At 35.9% G+C, this 22,139-nt stretch overlaps 1 protein-coding gene across 1 annotated transcript in view; it reads left to right on the top strand.

Moving 5' to 3' along the window:
- The first annotated feature begins 4,815 nt into the window (after positions 1-4,815).
- Positions 4,816-22,139, top strand: part of LOC115421915 (uncharacterized) — a 60,849-nt gene continuing 43,525 nt past the window's right edge. Inside the window, exon 1 of the mRNA XM_030137921.1 lies at positions 4,816-5,128. Coding sequence (XP_029993781.1) covers positions 5,126-5,128 — 3 coding nt within the window. The 5' untranslated portion in view covers positions 4,816-5,125. The remainder of the gene's footprint in view (positions 5,129-22,139) is intronic.

Here is a 22,139-nt window from a genome sequence, read left to right as displayed (position 1 = left end):
TTTTTTTTTTTTTTTTTTTTTCAGAAATTAGTAGCTACTCACTGCATCAGTTAGTGATAAATAATAACAGAAACATTAATCACTGCAGTAAATATTCAATATTCAGTGGAAGGATCTGAACTATTTGCTTAGTTAAAAAGTGGGTGGGGGCTTTTTTGGTCAATTCTGTTCATTGGTTGTAAAAAAAAAAAAAAAAAAAAAAAAAACTCTGTAAAAATTCATAAATCAGCAGTATTTTTATGCTTAAATCAACATCTTATGCAAGTTTCTGCCTATGTTAACCTCCTGAGACCCAGCAATGCATTTTTGTCCTCTGTTGGGGACAAAGGTTTCACAGTTTTACTTTAAAAAAAAATGCAAAGGACATTACATAAAAAAAAAAAAAGATAAAAAAAAAATATTGAAATTGTATTTGAAAAAAAAAAAAATCTGATTTTACAGTTTCCAGTCAAAACAATTGTTTAATGTAAAAAAGCTAAAACCTTCACTTTCTTGGGGCTCAGGAGGTTAAAACAGTTTTCTGTACAAAAAGATGTGACTAAGTATTTAATACAGACCTTGGGGATTTGATGTTTTCCATTGGGCTCCTTGTAGTAATGGAAATACTTGTGTTACTGTTTGAAATGTATGGAGTTCACGCGTGTAAACATGCATTCACACATACGGCCAATCCAAGCATCACGTAAGTGTACATGTTGTGGCCTTTTGATGAGCTGACCCGGGTGTTGATAAAGCCTCAGAGGAATGTGCTGAGAGAGAGAGGACGGCTCTGTCACTTTGTCTCCTTCTGACATGACCAGGTCAAACATACAGAGATGAGATATTCTTGCTACTGTTTCACAACAGCTGCTGTCAGGATGATGTTTCAGCCGGAGGCATCCCCTCGTCTGTTCTACACTTTTTCTTTCTAGTCTCACATATTGACTTCTCTTCCTCTGAACTCTTTTAGTCCCTACTTTCCTATAATATTACACAAATTTACTTTATCCTGGATGTGTAAAATGTCATTTTTTTCTGTTTTGGAACTGGTGCAAATGGTCACTTCACTACGTTCCAGAGGCAAATACTGTACTTTCTACTTGACTGCATTAGTTTCTTTTTCAGTTGCCTTGCAGTGAGTGACTAAAATAATGAATAATTCAATAAAAAAATGTGAATATCACAATATTACTTGATGCCTTTACTTGTTACTGGCGACACATTTTAAGGGTAGGATTTAAACTATAGCATTCTTGTAGAACTGGAGTAAAATTCTGATATTTATTTTGTTGTTTTATAATTTCTAAGACTAGTTTATCCTCTCCAGGTTATTTGTAGATGGGTCTTATGACAGGGAGAGTGCTGCTGTTGTGGATGGTGGTTATGCTGCCTCAGTAACAACACTGAGTTGAAACATTTCTAACTTTGGGTGCTATTGTAGCTTTGATAGTGTTTGCCCTGGGGGTAGACTGATTCCCTCCTGATTTGGGGAGGCTGAACCAATTAAGCAATTTTAGTTGGATCTTTAACCTCCTGCGACCCTGCATCTTCATAAGAGGATGTTATGTTTTGAGTTTGCTGTACCAGTTCATTCTTAGACCTTTTGTCCTCATTACTTGACACTTTTTATGCCTTCTAGTTCCAGCAAAGATGTAATACACTAAGAAATCTGAAAAAATAAAGCACTTTTCAACACATTAGGAAGTAATTGTTGCGACTCAAAACATTGCGAATGTGTAAAAGTCATATTGAAGGGACAAACCCGGTCTTATGTCTTAGATGCAGTGTAGAAATTAGAAATGCAAATAAATTCAGAGCTTTGGTCTTTGGAAGCCATGCTGCCAGTATATGTATTCATACTGGTCTATTTTATGTCCAGCCAGCAAAATTATATCTGTTAAATTTAGTAATTTCCCACAGGACGAACTCCTTCTTGTTAGACTGTGTTCTTTTAATTGAACTGCTTGTACATTTGCATAAGAGGATATCATGTGAAGCTGAGTCTAGTGAGTTTTCAGTATGTGCGTCTTCATTGTTAGTACAGGAGGGATTTTGTTGTTGTGGAGATGGACGTGTTTGTGACACCTTATAATAATGTGTGCCTCGGTTGTATTTTCCCAGAAAGAATAAACAAAGACAAACTATTAGCCTCTAACACAGTGGTTCCCAACCTTTTTTGGCTCATGACCCCATTTTAACATCACAAATTTCTGGCGACCCCAAACATTCAAAACAGAGGCTTTTCTTTTTTTTTTGCTAAAATGAATTTGTTTTTGATCATATAATAGTTTGCTATACTTTGTTGCAAATAAATGTTAATTTTAGACAACATTTAGTCTATATAATGTATATTATTATGGATGGAGGCAGAAAAGCCAGGTGTAGATTACTGCACAAAGTGAGAATTTTTTTTTCCTTGCTCAGAATTATGAAAGAGCTGCAGCATCTTAAACCGACCACAATGAACATTTGAAAGATGAACAGTACCATAGTGCTTCAGTTTCAGCTTCACAGTTTGCCATGCCTTTTATGGATTGGGATTGCCTCTCTCAACTCACCATATATTTTTTTATTAGTAAGCTGTTTTTTTTTTTGTTTTGTTTTGTTTTTTTAAATCAATTACTAGAAATTTCAGGCAACCCCATTTGAATTCCAGGTGACCCCATGTGGGGTCCCGACCCCAAGGTTGAAAAACTGCTTGAACAGCTAGATGTTATTTTTATGATTGTTATATGAACCATGTAGGGTCAGGGTAATATGATCACACACATTTGTTTCATTCTAACAGTAGGATTACATAAAAAAACTGGAGTCACAATTTTTTTGAACTTTTTTAGGTACATGGCCCGAGGACCAACCCATTAAATTTGGAGTAGATCTACTTAAAAAAAGGGAAAACTGAATTTTTGATTGGATGTGATTTAACCTTATTATTATTCATTTATCCTTCATTTTAGTCTGTAAAATGCTTCTTTAGACATTTATCACAAAAGTGGCTGATTTGTTTTTTCAGTTGATTAATTAAATGTTGGAGCTCCAGAATCTCAAACATGATCATTCTGATGTTTCTGTCTGCACTGATTTTAACGAAACTTTGTGTGATGGTAAGGCATGGGCCAAAGACAAATACCTTAAATTTGTCGCAGATCCATAAAACATTGTCAAGATTTTTATCAGTGGGAAGCACCAGACTAAGACTACATTCATACTACAGTTGTGAAATGATATCTGTTCCCACCAGCATTTTAACAAACCAGAAAATTATATCACCTGACAGGGGGAGCTGATAATGTTTCTCACCAAGGGAATTGCTGGAAATTGCTTAAATAACAGCTCGCTTGCTGTGAATGTGGTGTAAAGTTCACATCCTAGTACTTACAATGAACAGTGAGCTGCCACTGAAAGAGCCCAGAGACCAATTTGAGATCTAAACTAGTACCTTGGTCAAGGAGAACGAACCTAGCATACACAATTTTAATAGCAGGGAAACTCAGAGCCATGGTGAGAACTACAATACTGTGAAAATATAGTCAGTAGTATCTGGATTAAAAGCAGAATTTGTGAAACATTTTTACAGAATTTGTGTTGAATTAAAGACAGGTGGGTAGGGATGATGTCCTGCAAGGGTTTGGGGAAGGAGAGGCACATACAGTCATGGAAAAAATTATTAGATCATCAAAAGTCATCAAAAACAATGGTTATGCAATCAAGTGCTAACTCCTGTGTGTATCATGTGTCTAAAACAGACAGAAAAGAAAACATGGAATGCCTGAAAGCAGTGTTTTTGTCAGTACAATGCCATCGATATTGATGTAAGAACTGAAGTGATTTTGGTTATTATCAAGAAAACCATGGAAAATGGATAGATATCAGCTCTGAAATTAAACTCTTATGAACTATTTTTGTTGTTATCATTATATTTGTCCAAACAAATGTACCTTTAGTTGTACCAGGCATTAAAATGAACAAGGAATTGAAGAAAACAAAAGTGGTCTAATATTTTTTTCCGGGACTGTAGATACTATGCATGCAGAAGTTGCATAATTGCTTCCAGAAGTTTCTGTCAAGTAGCATCTTTAAAAGTCACTGCTGGTAAAGTAATGCACTGGGAGGAGGGTGGAAAGTCTACAAATTTTAAAACATAAACTTGTTAGTGAGAAATTAGCCTAAATTACAATTTAGAATGGCAAAAATTCAAAATCATCGTGTGGTTTCAGTTGTTTTTATTGTTTTCACCTTCATAAGAGTCGGTTAAGCTAACCAGTGGCACCACCGGACAAAAGGAGGGAAACATAGGCCATCATTTTTGTTTTGTTGTGATTTGTTGATGTTATGGAGGAGGATAAGTGGACTAGGCAGAGCTCTGCACTCTCTGCATCCTCTTATAGTGTGTCATTGTTGTGCTTTAGTGAGTCCTTTGTGTCCTTTCCTTTTACAAACCTAGCCTTAAGTCTTAACTCTCATATGTAATGCCTTTCCTTTGCACAGATCAGATTTTTCAGCCCTAAAAGAAAGTGACTTTGTGTTCAGCCTTGTGTTCCAGTGTCCGTGAACCTCACCTGTGTCATTCGGTTTCGGCTGCAGGATCATATTCCTTGTAAGTTAATTATGACTCTGTTATTGACAGGACTTTTAATAGCCTATCTGTGTGTGAGACAGAGGAGGAGATAATGTGTGTTTGCATAGTGTTAGAAGACAGTACACAGAAACAAAGTGTTTGCATTTGCATGTACTTGGAAAAGCTTCTTTCTCCTCCCTCCTTCCCTCTCTCACCTCTCCTCATGTTTGGTCACGCTGCCTCTCTCAGACAAACATAGCGCCCGGCACTCGAGGAGCAGCGAGAGGGGGAGCAAACACACTGAGAGACGAGGAGAGAACAGGGAGCTCAGTAAATCTCTGGCGGAGAGGGAGGAAACGAGAGGAATCACAGACTTACACCAGGCTCAGCTGAGGACTTGACGAATGCTCATCCGGCCCGGCTTAAGGTTGTCCTCACTCAGTCAGCTGTGAATGAGCGTCTGAGCAGAATGGGGATGGTTTTGGTCCGACAGCCGCCGCGTAGGATCAGCCCCTCTGTAGATGATCATCACTCCTGTTGGATTATTTCACAAGATGTTATGAATGGGAATGGCAACAGGAGGAGAAGATGGTAATGTCACAATCTGCTCTCTCCTTTTCTTACTAGAACGAATGTTTCTGGTATTAGTTGTTATAGTTATAGTTCCATGCTTGACTTATTCATTTCATTAATTCCTTATTAAAGCTGACCTTCATGTTTGCCTAAAGATGGACAGATTAATCAGTTTGACAGTTTAATCAGTGCTCTTAGGATATCTTAAAAACTTATAAATCACTCGACTCTGATGGTTAATATGCTATCATTAGAACTCCTGACTTTGACAGAAAATACCTCAATAATTAAAATTTGCACTTGTAATCATCTGGATTTTTTTTAATGCAAATTTGATGCTCTCATCCAGATTTATTCATTTATTACTTTGATTCATGCAACTATAAGCAAATCAAAGTTTTCAGTCAATATTACCAGCCAATTTATCAGCTGTCTGCTTTGTCCGGCTTTGAATAAACCTCAGCATATAATTTTTTTTACACCATCGGCCTGACCTGGTCTTAACTTTGCGGTGTTGACTCTTTCCAAACATGTTTACTGTTTTATCTAGCTCGTGTTGATGCTGTTACTAACAAGCTTAAACCTGGTAAACACTAGAATATTTGCGCTAATATAAAGTTCTGGCATGTTTGACATACTTGTGTGCTTGTACTTATATGAGGGCTGACCTGTCGGGGGGGGGGTGTTAGATGTCCTGTAGAGTTTCACCTTCCCGGTATTTGCTTCATAATATATGGTTTTGCTGTCATAAGCGTCACTGGGACATGACAGAGGAGAGGAAGCTGCCTAATGCTACCTCCGAAGGTGACTTTCCAGACTTAAGTAACCTCTTTGTAGCTGAAACATGAGGTTAATTAAGGGATTATTTTAAGTATTGTGTCCTTGTGGTCATTGGTTATGAGTTTACGATATTTATGAAGCTTTAAGGCTGTTAACGGAGGAGTTTCAGCTGCTCAGTGATGTAAGGATTTGCTGTCCTTCTCAACTTTCTGTTGTGCAGACAAAACAATGCACTTAAAAGCCACTTTAATTACATATGTCTTTTTACTATTTTACACTCAGTTCCAAGGCTCAGTATTCTTCCAAAAATTTGTAATATCAGTATAGATATTGGCTTAGATACTAGTTTCTATACAATATTTTTTGCTGATTTTCCATCTTTTTTATTTATTTATTTATTTTTTTTTTTTATTGACATTCAGTATCAGACATTCACATTCAGTACATCACACATACATATAGCATACATTTGTTGTCTGTTTTAAATGCCAGAATAATATCTTTGTTTTGTCAAATAACCAAATAAAAGAAAGAAAGAGAGAAAAAAAACCAAACAAAAACAAACTACGAACAGGTCGGGAGTGATCTCTTCCATTCAGCACAAACACTAATTTGTGAAAACAAAATCAGGTCTATAGGGTGTGACATAGTTGACCCAGTTTTCCCAGTATGAAGCAAATTTCTCCAATTTGTGATTAACAAATACTGTTATCTTGTCCATTTTATAAGCGTCTCTTGTGATTTCCATCCATCCTTTTGAAGTTGGGCTTTTTGATTTTCCATCTTAACAAAAATAAAATTACATTATGCAAAATTACATTAAACAGCACAGTTAAAATCAGAGTGAATAGCTGTTTGTCTGTGTGTGTCAGGCCTGCGAAGGATTGGAGACACCTCCAGGGTGTACTCCACCTTTGCCCGTTGGTAGCTGGGATAGGCTTCATCACCTCCACGACCCTCTCAAGGACTAAGCAGTTCAAAAAATAAATTAATGAATTAATACAGTATAAATTTGTTGTTATGTTTTTCAGCTCCTCTGCATTTTTATACATTCAAAGCAACATAAAAAAACAGCCCTGTCTTTTATCATAATAGATAGATAGACAGACAGACAGACAGACAGGGGTCAAAACACGGTATTCGAAATCTCTTTGACAGGACATTTTAGACACAATTTGACAGATTACTGTTGCTAAATGACCCACATTACTTTTAAATTCATTTTTGCTTTAGTTGGACCACAAGGGATTATCTAAAACAAGGAGCTACTTTATATTGAAATAAATGTTGGAATGGCAATCAATTAAAGTTTGCTCTGATGGGACATGACTGTGTTTGGACCCATGGATGGATGGATAGATGGATGGATGGGTGGATGGATGGATGTACTTTATTTATCCCAAACTGTGAAATTACTGTGTAGCAGCAGCATAACACACATTTAATAACAATATAAAACCACAGCAAATGTGAGTAAAGAGAAATATAACATAAGAGCAAACACTATACATTGTACATTATGAAGTACAAATATTAAAAGATCTGGGTAGAATCTGGATCATAAATGTAATGTGCTGAAATAGAACTGTAAGGTGCAAAACAATATACTGTCTGTTAATATAATATCATCAATACAAGTTATGGCTATGTGCTACGTTCACTGACACTAATGGGATTTACTCCTTGAGTGTGAGATTTGGTATCAAGCAGATTTTTCATAAAACATTCAAAGTACTCAGCCCTAATGGGAAGATAAGAAAGTGCATTAATTGTCTCATTAATTCTAACTCGTATAACATGCTGCTTTTTGCACCATGAAAGGATTTATGTTACATTCTAGCAGTTGACATGACAGTTACAGCACTGTCTCATTTTACCGCTTAATGATTTATGTATTACATTGCAACAAGAAGCTCTTTTTTTTTTTTTTTGTTCCAACATGCATGTACTCTGACTGTGCAGTGCATATGGCATAGCTTCCATATCATACACTGCCTGCTACTCTCTACTGGAGTGTTTTGACTCAAGGTGAAGGTTTCAGGTTACTGAGCATTAAGACTGATTTCACAAACCAGCCACTGTATCTGCCTCCTTCCTGGATCCCCTTTTACTGGCATGTGAGTCATGCGAGAGCTAGAACGGATCTGTATAAAAGGAACTAAGATACTGCACAGCATCAGGTCAGAGATGTTGGAAATTGCTGCTCTGTGATGTATGATTTCTTAATTATTTTGCAAATCCCACTCTGCTTTTCCCTGTGAATGTATTTTCTATGTTGTAAAACCTACTTCTTTTCCAGAGAGGGTGTGTCCTGCCAGTGCATAAAGTGGATTTTGTTTGGCGCTGGCTGCAGGATGTTATATAGAGAGCTGAATTTTAAAATACCCGCCCAGCTCTCATGTAGGTTTGATTTGGCAGGACGCTCAGTGTATGTGTGTGTGTACAGCTTCCTGCATATTTGCCGTGTCGTTGAAACCAGCATCCATTAACCCGACTATTCCTGTTTTGGGAGTGACCTCAATGTTTGGGAATTTGTTCCTGTGTTGACCAGGTTACACAGAGCATCTTTTTTCTCTCAGCAGAAAGGCGTCTTGTCCTGTTCTGGTGATTCAATGGAAATACACAACAGTCAGTGCACTGCTCTGTTTGCCAAACTACAAATCATCACCTCGTCTTAACCTGCAGCCCGCTCTTTTACAGTGCAGTCACCTCATCTGCAAACTTTTAATGTTGCTTTAAGTCTTTCTAGCGATAATCACTTTGTTATGCGACGTCTATACTGAGCTGATACTAATGCAGGTGTTCATAGTCTTTAACTCGGAGTGGTGTATAGATGTGTAGAGGGGTTTTTTCTGAAAACTACACTGCTCATTTTGCTCTCTGGCTTTGCAATTAGTTTTCTAATAGTATGAAAACACTGACACCTGATATTCACTTGTCCTATGATGATCCAAAGTCTTGTATAAAAGTTGATTCATTCAAAATCAATTTGCTCTTAACCCATAAAGACACAGTGCTACTTTTGCTGCAGTTTCCAAATGAAATTTTCCTGTCTATTTAACCTTTCCTAAGTGATTTATCACATTTATTATAATATTGTCATCTGTATTTTGCATTTTTCACTATAAACCATGTATTTTCCTATATTTAATTTAGATGTTTATGAAAACTCAGAGTTTATTCAAAGTTTATCACATAAAAACAGAGAAAACTGAAGAACAGTAACTTTTTAAGCAAAGTTGATATTAACTAAACATAAGAACTAGTGTGTTTATCCTGTTATTTATCAAACTCCATGGGTTTTACTGGTGAATCAATGTTGTAGAAGACGACAGTGTTTCCATGTTCACTACAGAGCCTCTGAACGACCAAATGGGTCATACTGTATCTAATGACCATGAAAACTTGACCAACTGCATTTTACACCAATTATTTACATGTATTGATAGGATTAATGGATCGACAGGTGTTGAACATTTTAGGTCAGTAGATGCTTTTGGTCGCCAGTGGAGGTTTGGGTCTTTATGGGTTGATTATCTAAATCTATAGGTCAGCCATAAATACTACTCTAATAGTTATTGTTAATTATAAGATTTTTAAGGTAGTTTTGAGCATCATCTCATTACATTTGTGGCTTAGCATTAGCCACGTTGGTAACGATCTGTAATTTAAAGAAGGAGCTAAAGCATGCTAGAAAAACTGCAGGATGTCTCATGTTCAACCCAGACAAAAATGTTGCCATTGTACATTTGTGCAAACATTGGATATGTAGAGAACCTGTTTTTTTTTAAAACAAAAATACAATTGTGTGTACATTTGTGCCTATCCACATTAAATATATACTCGATTGGGTTTGGTATAATACAGCAAAGACTTGATTTATATAAAAAAGACTCCCTGCATCCAGGAAGTGGAGGTCAGTCTCATTAAAACAAAAAGAAAGTCACAGATCCATCAAGAACAAGTTACAAATGCCCGTGGTTTCCAAAAATGTACAATGGCAATGTAATTTTTGGTTTGGTTTTTGGGTTCCATGTGCTAATTTACATGTTCATAACATTGTAAGTCTTTATACAACATGAGGAACTATGTATTTCATGAACAAAGTAGTTATAATATGTAACTTTAAACAAGTACATTCTCTGGGAAACAACACATCTCACTCATGTATCCATCTGGTTTCTGAATTTTTAACCAAATCAGCTACTGCAATTCTATCGTAAATGGATATTAAAAGTAACTAAACTTAGCAGGAAAATTACAAAAATATCAAGGCTGAGCTTTAATGTGTCAATCAGTGCTGACATAGAAGAATGAGAATGAAGGACTGAAAATATTGATGCTAGATTCCGTCATATCTATACTAATTTGGGGTAAATGTGCATTTTATGATCAATAGGTAAGACAGTAGAAAGTAGCTATCATATGTAAATAATCCTGAATTGATAGGAACTACTCATCTATTTGCCATCACAGTTGTATGTGAACTACAGCTCATTAAATATGTATTAAAACTACTGAAAGCTGCTTTCTTCAATATAATATATAGATATGGTAGGTTGATAAAGAAATGTCCTTATGGAAGGTCAGTGCTGCAACGTTTGAGTTCAGCTTGGCTCGAGATTTGTGTCTCTTGGATCTAATCACTTGAATTCAATCAAACGTTTCTCAGTTCCAGTATTATTTTCAGAGGCCAGTTGTACTGCCAATTACACTGAGACTTTACTCCAAATACACTGATCATTTGGATCAGATGGTGGCTGAATCCTAATATCAGGCCTCTCCTTTGGAATTAATGGCTCTGAAGGAAAATAATGGCTAAAAAATAAATCTCACCTACATTTACCCGGGATTTTGATGCTTAATTTGATGCTTTAATTCCAGATTTATTGATTGATTAATTAATTAAGGCAAATATTTGACTAATCTGTTCAGTTCTGCAGTTATACCACTCGGTTAATGTGTTATTCACTTTTTCGTGTTAGGAACTATCATGCACTGTTGGTGCTGGTTGAGTTTCCTCTCTAAGTGATGATACATCCTGAGTTTTATTTGGTGTTGAAAGGAAGTCAATTGTCACTTTTCCATTGACCCTCAAATTGCGCAAATATAACTTGTGCATAAAAATTTACTTAATGGAAAAACAATAATTTCGCGAAAAGTCTCATTTTTTGATTAAAAGTTTTTGCACTCACAAGAGGTGGTTTTTCGGGCGTAGCGCAAATGGTATGTCACACAGAACTGCAGTGGAAAGAGTTTTTTTTCACAACTAGAGTCATGTGAATTAAAAAACCAGATGCTGACATATGTTACAACAAGCAAAGAAGAAGAAGAAACATGTTGCAGTATGTGTGGACACACCAGGAAACCCAATCATTTTTTAATGTAGTACGAGATAGAGGGGTAATATATAATAATAATGAATATATCTGTAAATCAACACCATGTTTACGTTCATCGCCATGTTTATGGAATGACTTCTTGTGTCATCTCACAATAATAAATAAACAAATCATCACATTTGTGATTTAATGGAAAAACCAACATTACGCACTTCTTTTTTTTTTCGACATTTAGTGAATATCTGTAAAGTTTTGCGCTGATGTCCAATGGAAAAGTGACTAGTGATGTATGTACAAGCATGCAACAAGTAGCTTTAGAAGAAAATCAGCACGAAGACATTTTTTTAATTGCACATTTTCTCAAATCATCTATATATGGGACGACACAGTGGTGCAGTAGATAGCACTCGTGCCTCACAGCAAAGAAGGTCCTGGGTACGATGGGTCCACCAGGTGATTGGGGTGGGACCTTTCTGTGTGGAGTTTGCATGTTCTCCCCGTGTCCGCGTGGGTTCTCTCCGAGTACTCCAGCTTCCTCCCACCATCCAAAGACATGCACTGATAGGTTAATTGGTTAATCTAAATTGCCCATAGGTGTGAATGTAAGAGTGATTGTTTGTCTCTATATGTTCAGCCCTGCGATGAACTGGCGACTCGTCCAGGGTGAACCCCTCCTTCACCCCTATGTAGTTGGGATTGGCTCCAAGCGACCCCCATGACTAGTAAGGATAAAGCAGGTTCAGAAAATGAATGAATCTATATATGTGCGTGTGATTTTGAAGATACAGTTCCAGATTTGGCTTCACGTGTCTCATTTTGTCCGATTAGCGTCAGTGAGTGTAGTTCATCTCGTCTTGATGTTGAAAGTGTTTTCACGTGTTTTTCCTGTATCTAAGTGATCATTTCTGGTTGTTTGTTATGAAATCTTCTGGTGTGAGTTACATTAAGCACAGCTGTGGGCTAATTACAGATGAGATGAGTAGGCCAGTGAAAGCTAAGCCACACTTTGATATAATAACACACCTCTCACATGCAGGGCAGACACGTCAACACACTCATGATGTGTTTGAAGACGTGCTTAAAGTCTGGGTTCATTCATAATTCCCTGACGTGTTTTTAATAACTTAAACACAGGTCTCGCCACCTCCTGACTGCTACTTTACAGCCACCCTCAAACCATCCTGCTGATCAAGGCCGCCATGATTAGTGTTTGCCCTCCGCAAGCTCCGATTTGCTGATCCCTCTGAAGCTACTAAATATACCGTCTGGCCGTCTCGGTGCCTCTGTGGTCATGTAGTGGATCCACTCAGCCTGTGTTTATGCCCAAATCCAGTGCAAGTTGGCTCGCGTCTATGTTCAGATACCATCGGGCGAGCTGAGGTAAAGAGACAAGAGATGTTTTGCTCAAAAAAGAAAACGATAAGAAACTCGCTTTTTGCCTTTTAGGCTAAAAGGTACAACACTTTATCTATTCATTGAATCCATTTACTCATAGCCTCCCTGACAAAAGATGGTATTTTGTACCTTTTTTCTCCATGAACTCTGTCCTGCTGCATATTCCCAAACTGTATATAGCAGAAAATGGTGAATTATTGAACAAAATGCTAAAAATACATATGTTTCTGCTCAACCTGGAAAATATTTATGGCGTCTATTTTCATCTAAAATCTCAGAATGGAACAGTCTTCCTTAATCCAGTCAATTAATATTGGATTTTCTCAAGGACTGATTCTAATTTGTGTGAAACTGCATTTATATTATGAATCCGATTATTTAGAATTATTTATCACAGGCAGCAAAGTTGTTTATGTATTTGTCAAAAATAGCACTTAAACATATGAAATTACATATAAATTTGTAGAGAAAACCACACAAATGCATTTAGAGAGCAAAAACATTTAAGATAATTAGATGGAAGTTTCAGTAGTTGTTAAAGATCCAATGCTAGGCAGATTATTTTACATTCAATTCACTATCACAGAAGTAATCTAAAAAAAATATATGATGTGCTATTTCAAGATCCCATATTGGAAAAGTCTCCTTCACTACATATGTTGTTTATAAGGTAAAGTCACATATGAGGAATCACTGAGCTGTATTGATTGGCTGTGGTTTGTTGCTGCTCATCTTCTGCGTCACTGCTAATCTGTTTACTGTAATTCAATTTTCTGCCCAGTCACAAAATACTTCAGATATTTTCACTCTAGGTTTCCTGGTTTCATGTGTTTTCATTCAGAAAGTCTGACTGAATGACACTAACAGAACAGCAGGAGGTAATACACCAGTGCATGATGGGACAGTTTCTAAGATGAGAAATCATTTTTGTGAAATGTCCTCAAAAGGTGGTTCAGTTCAGATTCATTTGTACTCAAGGATGAACTGATTTGATTCAGATTTTAGCCGTTAAATAACAGGCTCTTCGATCATGTTTTTAAAAATAAGTTGCAAATAAAAAAATAAAAAAATTATAGAAAATGTGAATAAACTGGGCTGTACAACAAAATCCTAAGTGCCATCCAGTCAGTGCATCAATTCTATACAGAACCTACTGTAAAAATATAAATACAAATGAAAGCAGCTGAAATAAATAGGTAGAAAAAAAGCAGAAACCATTCACTTACACACAAGCATACATTTTGTCATTGCACTAATCTCTTAAAACATATTGCACATCAGGTGTTTTTTTTTGTTTACTGAGTTGTATGATTTTTTTTTTTTTTTCCAGGAAGCTCATTGGTTTCATTCATTGTGGTCCACCGTTAAATTATGACTCCATCAATAATATTTTAGGCATTGATTGGAGCATGCGATTGATAGAATCAGATTTTCTGTTTGTTGAATAAAACATTTTTTAATCTTCATTTTATCCCTTTTTTTTGATGAAATTTACCATTTTGCAGTGTCAGTGAATTACTTTTTAACATCAGCTCCCCCATGACCACTCGCATTCACACCACTCTGCCCGCTTTTGTCCAAATATGATCATTTCATAGGTAGATACAGTATATGAAATCTTTGAGTCTTTTATCCACTGGCTTTTTAAACAAATGTGACCTAGTCTGGTTATAAATTTAGTAGATATTCTTGTGCTGGCGTTGCTTTCTGTGATTGTTCTGTGAAGTGTTGTTAGTCTGTTTTTGGTTGTTATTTAAAGTTTTAGTACAACTATTAGGGCTTTTTTTTTTTTTTTTATACTGTATGGTAATTGTTATGTTTCTTTTGTTTTTACAGTATATCTTTTGACTGTTGTGTATAGTTCTAGTTGTACTTTTCTAGCACATGTGTATTTAATATTTTATTCTGGAGCTTTTTGCACATGCCTACATACATTTTTAGTATTCTGTGTGATATTTTTATGCAGTCCTTTTTGCACTAGCAAGTGTTTTTGCTGCTAAACAGAACAGAGCTGCTCAACTGATTTTCGTTGTTCCTATGACAGTGACAATAAAGATCAATTCTATTCTCCTCTATTCTATTCTGTTCTATTCTATTCTATTCTATTCAACAAATTGCCCCTTGGAAATATTACAGTTTTACACTTTTCTACTCGACTCTATTTCTGATTCCAAAGACCCAAACCATATCTTCAATACAGTTTATAGTATATGCCTGACTGTTAAGAACAGAGTAGAAGAAGGAGGGCATTCTGTAGCTGTATTTTTAATATAAAATAATTGTAAAGTTTGGGTTTTTTTGTTTTTTTGTCATGGATCAGGCTGAAGAATACTTTGTTCTTATCCGTCCACCCTACTTCAGCCTCTCCTTCCTCCAGGTATATTTTCATGTTTTATGGGAATATTCAGGAAGATGTGTAATAGGATAAAATGACGAAGTGACATTATGTTTCTAATAGGTCAAAGGTCAACTTGACTGTGAAATCATAATGCTCTGCGTCCTTTCCTTGGAACAGAAGGGCAGATTGTGATCACTCATCACTGAACTGTGTGCAGTGTGCTGACTTGAATGTGTAACCCCTTCATAATAACACGTAAATTGTATGTTGACTGTTCAGAGGCATACAAAACACATACAAAACACAATTCTAGTTTTTGTCTAGACGATGCAACCATGAGGAGATGTTCGGTGTTTTATCTGAGTTGACTTTTATAAATTAAGAATGAGATTCCTGGGATTGAAAGTGCTGATGTGGAAAACTTTGTGTTTGTGTCTGAAAATAAGCTTATGGTCATGTAAATTCACCACGTGCATTGTCATTTCATCTTTATACTTTTAGCTGAGGTTAGATACAGAACTGCTCCTCTGCACTTAATAGGGCCTGAGATATGGACTTTCATTTGGCTCATCTTCCCGTCCTTGACTTCTTCCATGACTCAGCATATTAAAATGACCCACTCTCATTTAAAATGCTTAAAGTCACATTAAGGGGCTTTGGATTTCTCGTAATGAGGCTCGACAGAAGGATGCACACGTTGAAGCTCATTGTGCTGCTCTCAATCTCATATTTAGCTCCCTTCTGTTCTCTCTGAAAACACCCGGGATCAGCATAAATCTTTATCACGCAATGGATTTTTTTTTTTTTCTTTCTTACAGCTTGTTAGCAGTGAGCAACATTTCCTCTCAGACCACTTGAACGAAAATATACTGAAATGTAATTGTGGAATTTTTGCTTGATTTTGCCAAAAAACAGTCACCCAAGGAGATCTGTCGGCTATTTACCTCCCATTTCAAAGGCCACAACTCTGTCAAAATGCTATGTGGTCACTGTCAAGGAGCGTGTTTACATGCACACCAATACTCCGACTATTATCCGATATCTGGAGTTGTTAAACTGACCGTGTAAACAGGATAATCGTCTATGTTTTATCAGATAACAGCGGCCGTCTGATTATGACAAATTGGATTAACACACCTGGATTTCTCCCCAGTACTCTCATGTCTTCCTACATGTATACAGGTTAATGTGACTTATTTTGTTCTTTTATGTCTGTGCATGTGTAAGCACGAGAGATGCAAATTATAGATTAATTCACTAATCATTAGTTGGTTGACCTTATCGATCGATTAACGATTAATTGATAAGAGGTGATTTTCCTGAAAACCTGAATATCTTTTTCAGTAGGGTCCATAAGAATAAAAGCTAAATATTGTTTATATACTTCATGAAAAAAGCATGTCATATTCCATAATGATTGATTTATTGAACCATTAGGGATACAGTACAGGCAATGACATTTATGGAGTAGAACTAAATACATTCTACAGAGACATAAAATGAAATAAATGGATCTGAAGAGGGGCAGATGAAATGGGCATTTCTGACTTTGCATCACTACCTGACACGATAGAGCGAAATTTTTATTATTGATAATTAATTGATAGTCAATTAATTATTTACATTGATAATAAGCACAATTAAAATTGTAGAGAACGGAAGTTACACAGTCAAATGTTAGCAGAAGACAACAGGAAGTTTAAGTCTGCCATCACTGCATACATGCGTACTCCGAGAGAAATCTGATAATGGACTGGAGCATCTAAACCAGGGTTTGTCGGTTTCAATTTATCACATTCAAGTGCATGTAAATGTGTTAGATCTGATATTACAATTATCTGATTACACTCAGTTATCTGACTTTTACGGCCATGTAAACAGACTCAGTGTCATGTAAGATAGAAGAAAATGAGCATTTACCTGGACATTAGATGATGAACACATGCTTTTCACACACAGACGTTCAACAGTCTTTATTAGCCTGGCCAGCCATCCGGTTTTCTTAGCGTATTCAATACTGAAATATGCACGATCTATTCAATATCAAATTAATCACAAGTCTGGGAGGTAGGTGTTTCACAATGCGTCATACACACCAACTTCTTTGTAACAACTGTTGTCGGTTGTTTATTTGATTTAAAAATATGGATTGAATTACAGATTACGCCAGTTCTTTTCAACCTTGGGGTCAGGACCCCACATGGGGTCACCTGAAATTTCTAGGAATTGATAAAAAATAAATAGATAAATAAATAACCTTACTAATAAAAAAAAATACATGGTGAGTTGAGAGAAAATCATAATACATAAGACATCACAAACTCTTAAAGTGCTGCAGCTCTTTCATAATTCATAGTTGGAGTTCTTGTTTGTTCAGTATTAATTGTCAGCCTTGTAAATCCAAGCTGGACTGACTGTACACATTCTGACCAAGGAAAATAAAATTCTCACTTTGTGCAGTAATCTACACCTGGCATTTCTGCCTCCATCCATAATAATATACATTATATAGTCTAAATAACGTCTAAAATTAATGCTTATTTGCAACATAGCATAGCAAAATATATATAGCCCCCCCAAAAAAGTCTCTGTTTTGAATGTCTGGGGTCGCTAGAAATTTGTGATGTTAAAATGGGGTCAGAGCCAAAAAAGGTTGGGAACCAGTGGATTACACCCTGTATTCTTAAGTTTCTCTGACAAATGTGTCACGTCCACCTTATCTGTGATTGTTTTACTCGGTGCCTGTTCGTCCTGCCTTCATATTTTGATTCAAGCCCCTCGATTCCAGACGGATTTCTCATTGCGATAGACAGATGGCTGGCCAGGCTAAGTCTTTATACCTATCCATCCAGTGAAGAAACTATATCTGCAGAAAAAACGGAATGTAATGAAGTGAGAGTCTTTGAACAGCTGTTTATCTGCAGACTCTGGATACCCAAATCTGTGACACCAGTATAACCTGGAAGTCACCTGGGTCAAACCAGAGTCAGGGAGGAAGAGGTCAAAGATCTTGGCATGATGGCATGAACAGATGGTTGTTTCAGTCATGTTCAATTAGTGTTGTAAGTTATGTGACATGTGAACATATACCAACACACGTATTTCTTTGGAATTTTTACTGATGGAACCTAAAGAGGAGACACATTTTCTGTGACATTAAAGAATATAAAACCATTATAGAGAGTTCAAGTCCTGCCCCTTCTGGTTTTGCTCCATGGGACCTTACTTCAGGAAAGAAAGTGCATATTTAGTTGTTGTAAAAGTGTCGAACTATCATACTGTGAAATATAAAGACTACCCACCTGTCGTCATGGTAACTGTCTCTGTCGAAGATCTGTTCAGAGTTGCTGAAAGCGTCTGTGCAGCTTTAATATAGCCAGACTGGAGTGATTTTCACCTCTTAATACTTTTTCACCTTGCTCTTGAAGATTAAGGTCAAATATACCAAGACAATGATCCTTTTGGTGAACACATGCAGTCCATTGAGCTATATGTTTATTATCATGTCACAATTTTCTTGGCTTGTAAAATAGAATATTAAGATCATATGTGTAAATATTTGCACTATTAAAACAGGATCAAATATTCTGCTGTTCAACTGCTGTTCTTATATTTTCCAAAGTTAGGTCACATAGGGAAAGGTGACATTTTGACTCTTTATATCAATATACTTCGTGAAATTTACCTAAAGCTTTATCATTGTAGTAAATAAGTGAACATTTGTGTCTTGGGGAGCTCCATATTTTGTTTTTACAGGTAGAATGAGTTCTGGAGCCTTTTCTCTTTTATGAACCACTCTGCTGAAATACTAACAATGTTATTATAACTTGTACGGGTGTGTATTGGCAAGAATCTGGCAATACGATACAAATCACAATACTAGGATCACGATACGATATATCATGATACTGTTAAAAAGGCAAATTTTTTGTTTCTTTTTTAAAACGATTATTTCCTGGAAGAATTGAATTACACCAGAAATATGCACAAATACTAAACACGCTTTTATTTGATCACAACAGGATCTAATGCTATATCACAAAATGTTCCTGTGTGAAAACTTTGTTTTACAGACTTTACAGATTAAGATCCTGCTCAAATGTTCATATTCTATTAGTTCATAACTAATATCATAACATTATTTTTGTGCAATCCCAACAAAGGAACTAACATCTGCCTCTGTCAGACAGTTAAAAGTGCTTTTAGGATGCTTCAAATAAGCATTATTTAATAAAACAGTGTTAAATAATAATAAATAAGATATAAGCAATAAAAAAAAACAAAAATGAAACTCCGCCATATCTGCATTTGAATAAATACCTAAAAATATTGATACAGTACTTTTTAATATCGATACAGTATTATGAAATGAAATGTCGTGATATATTGCAGATTCTATACTTTCTAACACCCCTAATAACGTGTATTAATCAGCATTCTCCTTTGATGCTATCAGATTAACAATTAAAAAGTAGATGATTTTTCATTGTTGAGCTTTTATCTTCTCAGTTATTATCCATCTGCTTCTATTGGAACCAGCACTAACAGCCTGTCAAACATGTTATTGGCCCAGATCCATCAGTCAAACAGCATCTAAGACAATTGACAAAACCATTTCCTGCTTCTGTGCTCTTTTTTGTGTGGGCAGCAGGAAATCTAAATAGTTTGTATAATCCAGAGGGGAATCAGTTTTTAAAGATGAAAACTCACAGACATAAACACAGGAAATGGATTCTTTCATTTGCTTGTTTAGATGCTGTATCAGTGTCTGTAGGAGGTTTGAAGTCTGGCCAGTTCACACACTTTTGATTATTTTGCTTCACATATTTCTCAGACATTTTATGTACACAAAGCAACAGTTTTGGAAGTTGGAAGTTTGTGAGTCAATGTATTGGATGATGTCTCAGTAACTGTGCAAATAAAGATGAAAATTACTGGTATTGGATTTGATGTAGTAGTAGTTCATGTAGTAGTAGAAGTGGCCATATAGAAACAAATACTAATTAACACTTAAATATTTTGCTCCATATGGTTTTCTGCTTCTTTCTTGAGCAAAATCTAGACTAACAGGAACACATTTCTCTTCTAGATGACCAACAGAATTAAGAAAAAGAAAATTTAGCTTATAGTTTTACATATCAGGACATAGAAAAACCATCTGGTCCTTTTCAGGCTAAAGTGTAAAACTTCACACAACAGATTCCACCATATCATATATTTAACTACAATGAAGAAAAAATGGTGATGAATAATTAAAAAAATATATATTCAAAGGGTGTGTATGTTCTTTGCTTACCAGGACTGAAGCTGTGTTTTTTTGTTTAAATGCACAAAATCCAACATTTACATTAATTTAACTAAAGCACCAAGGCCTATGTTACATATCGTGTTGATTTGTACACAGTGCATAACATTAACCCTTTAACAGCAGTTATCTCTCCGGTGCTGCATTCTGCACTTTACAACATTCAAATTATTGTAATTCCTGAACCGTTTGCACTAACACAAAATTCAAACGCCATCGGAAAGCTAAGATCCCGACCTTTCCGACACTATATAACACTTTACAGCAGCAATGTGGGACTCTATTACAAGTAGAAAGGAACTGTTTCAGAGACTTCCAAACAGGCCAAAAAATCAACACCTAAAAGCATGTTTTGTAAAATAGTTGAAAATGTATTTTTGCAGTCTCAAAATGTTCCGTCATGGACATTTACAGTTGTTTCTGATAATAAATATGCTAAATCCTTCAAGTCTGTTTTTTTCTTTTTTACTAAAGCATAGTGTTTTAAGCATTAATTATTTATAATAATGATAATTAATGGCCAGATATTGAAAATTAAGTTCGTCCTGAAAACAAATGTGCAAAAGAATTGGCAACCAAGACATTTTCTGACACTTCTATTGACAAGAAAACATGAAGACACCGAGGCAGCCTGTTATAATGGCAGTCTTAAAAGGGTTAAAATCACAGAAACACCCTAATTTTTTCATTGTAACAACACATTTCATTTGGAATCATGTCTCTGTGTTATGCTAATATTATTGTTTAATGTTGCTTGCAGATATTTCACTAGAGGGTTTTGATTCAACATGATTATTTGTCAGATAAGGCTGTAATATTTAGGGGTGAAGCTGCATCTGCGAATGGCTACATGCTATTGTTTTGATTGAGAGATGTTTAGCTTGTGAAACTGCATACTGTGCCTTTAAATATAGGGATGTATATATCAGTATACAACATCCGTCTTCATTTCACCTCTTGCATTAGCTGATGTTTATCTGCTGTGTTATGAGTTTTTTTCATAAATTTGTATGGTTGGATTTGTGCTCATTCAAAGATAATGCAATGAAGGGCTGAAAGACTTTAAAACAGTTTATTTAGCCCATTTTTATTTATATAATGAATATTTTTTCTTCTTTTTTTTTTTGATAATGAAGGATTTTTTTTTAACTACAACAACAAAACCAAAAAAAAGCAAATGGTTATCAGGCTAGAATTTTACAATCTGTGCATCTGCATTAAATATCATGTAAGGAAAATAAATAAATAAATCATAATAAATAAATCACAGAAGGACACATAAATATGTTGGGTCTGCCATGGTTGCCTCGCTTAGTTAATTTATGATATGTAATGCTGTATGTAATCCATACAAGCCCAGTTTAAATTCGGTCAGGGATCCGTTCCATCTCTCTTTTCACATTTCTTGTCACTCTGTTAGATTTTACAGAGGCTTAAAAGAACGAAGTGCTCAAAAAACATTCCAAAATCAGTAACGTCCCTGTTAAAGATAGAATATATTAGAGGAAAATGTCCCTTTGGAATGTCCAGAGTCTGTATTTCATTGTTAAATATTTGGTTCTTGTTCAGGCAGGAACCTCCATGACATCTGGAATGTGCAAAGACTATTTTCGTTTCATAATCATACCGGACAGAGATATTCAAACTGTCCCCAGCTCCCACGCTGAGACATCTTATCCACAGTAATGCGAGCATCGTCGTTTATTTCACTGGCTGAGTGAGAGAGATCTGGGTGTTTATATTGAGCCGTGTGAATCCACAGCAACAGAATACTGGCCCGAGCAGAGAGACAGATCTGTACAGGCTGCTCATTCAACACATACCCAAGACAGACATGCAGATAATAAACATGTTAACAAAAAAAAAGAG

The sequence above is a fragment of the Sphaeramia orbicularis genome, chromosome 7 (genome assembly GCF_902148855.1).
Source record: "Sphaeramia orbicularis chromosome 7, fSphaOr1.1, whole genome shotgun sequence".
NCBI lineage: Eukaryota > Metazoa > Chordata > Actinopteri > Kurtiformes > Apogonidae > Sphaeramia > Sphaeramia orbicularis.
Note: the sequence above shows the minus strand (reverse complement) of the source record. Positions and strands in the feature narration are given on the sequence as shown.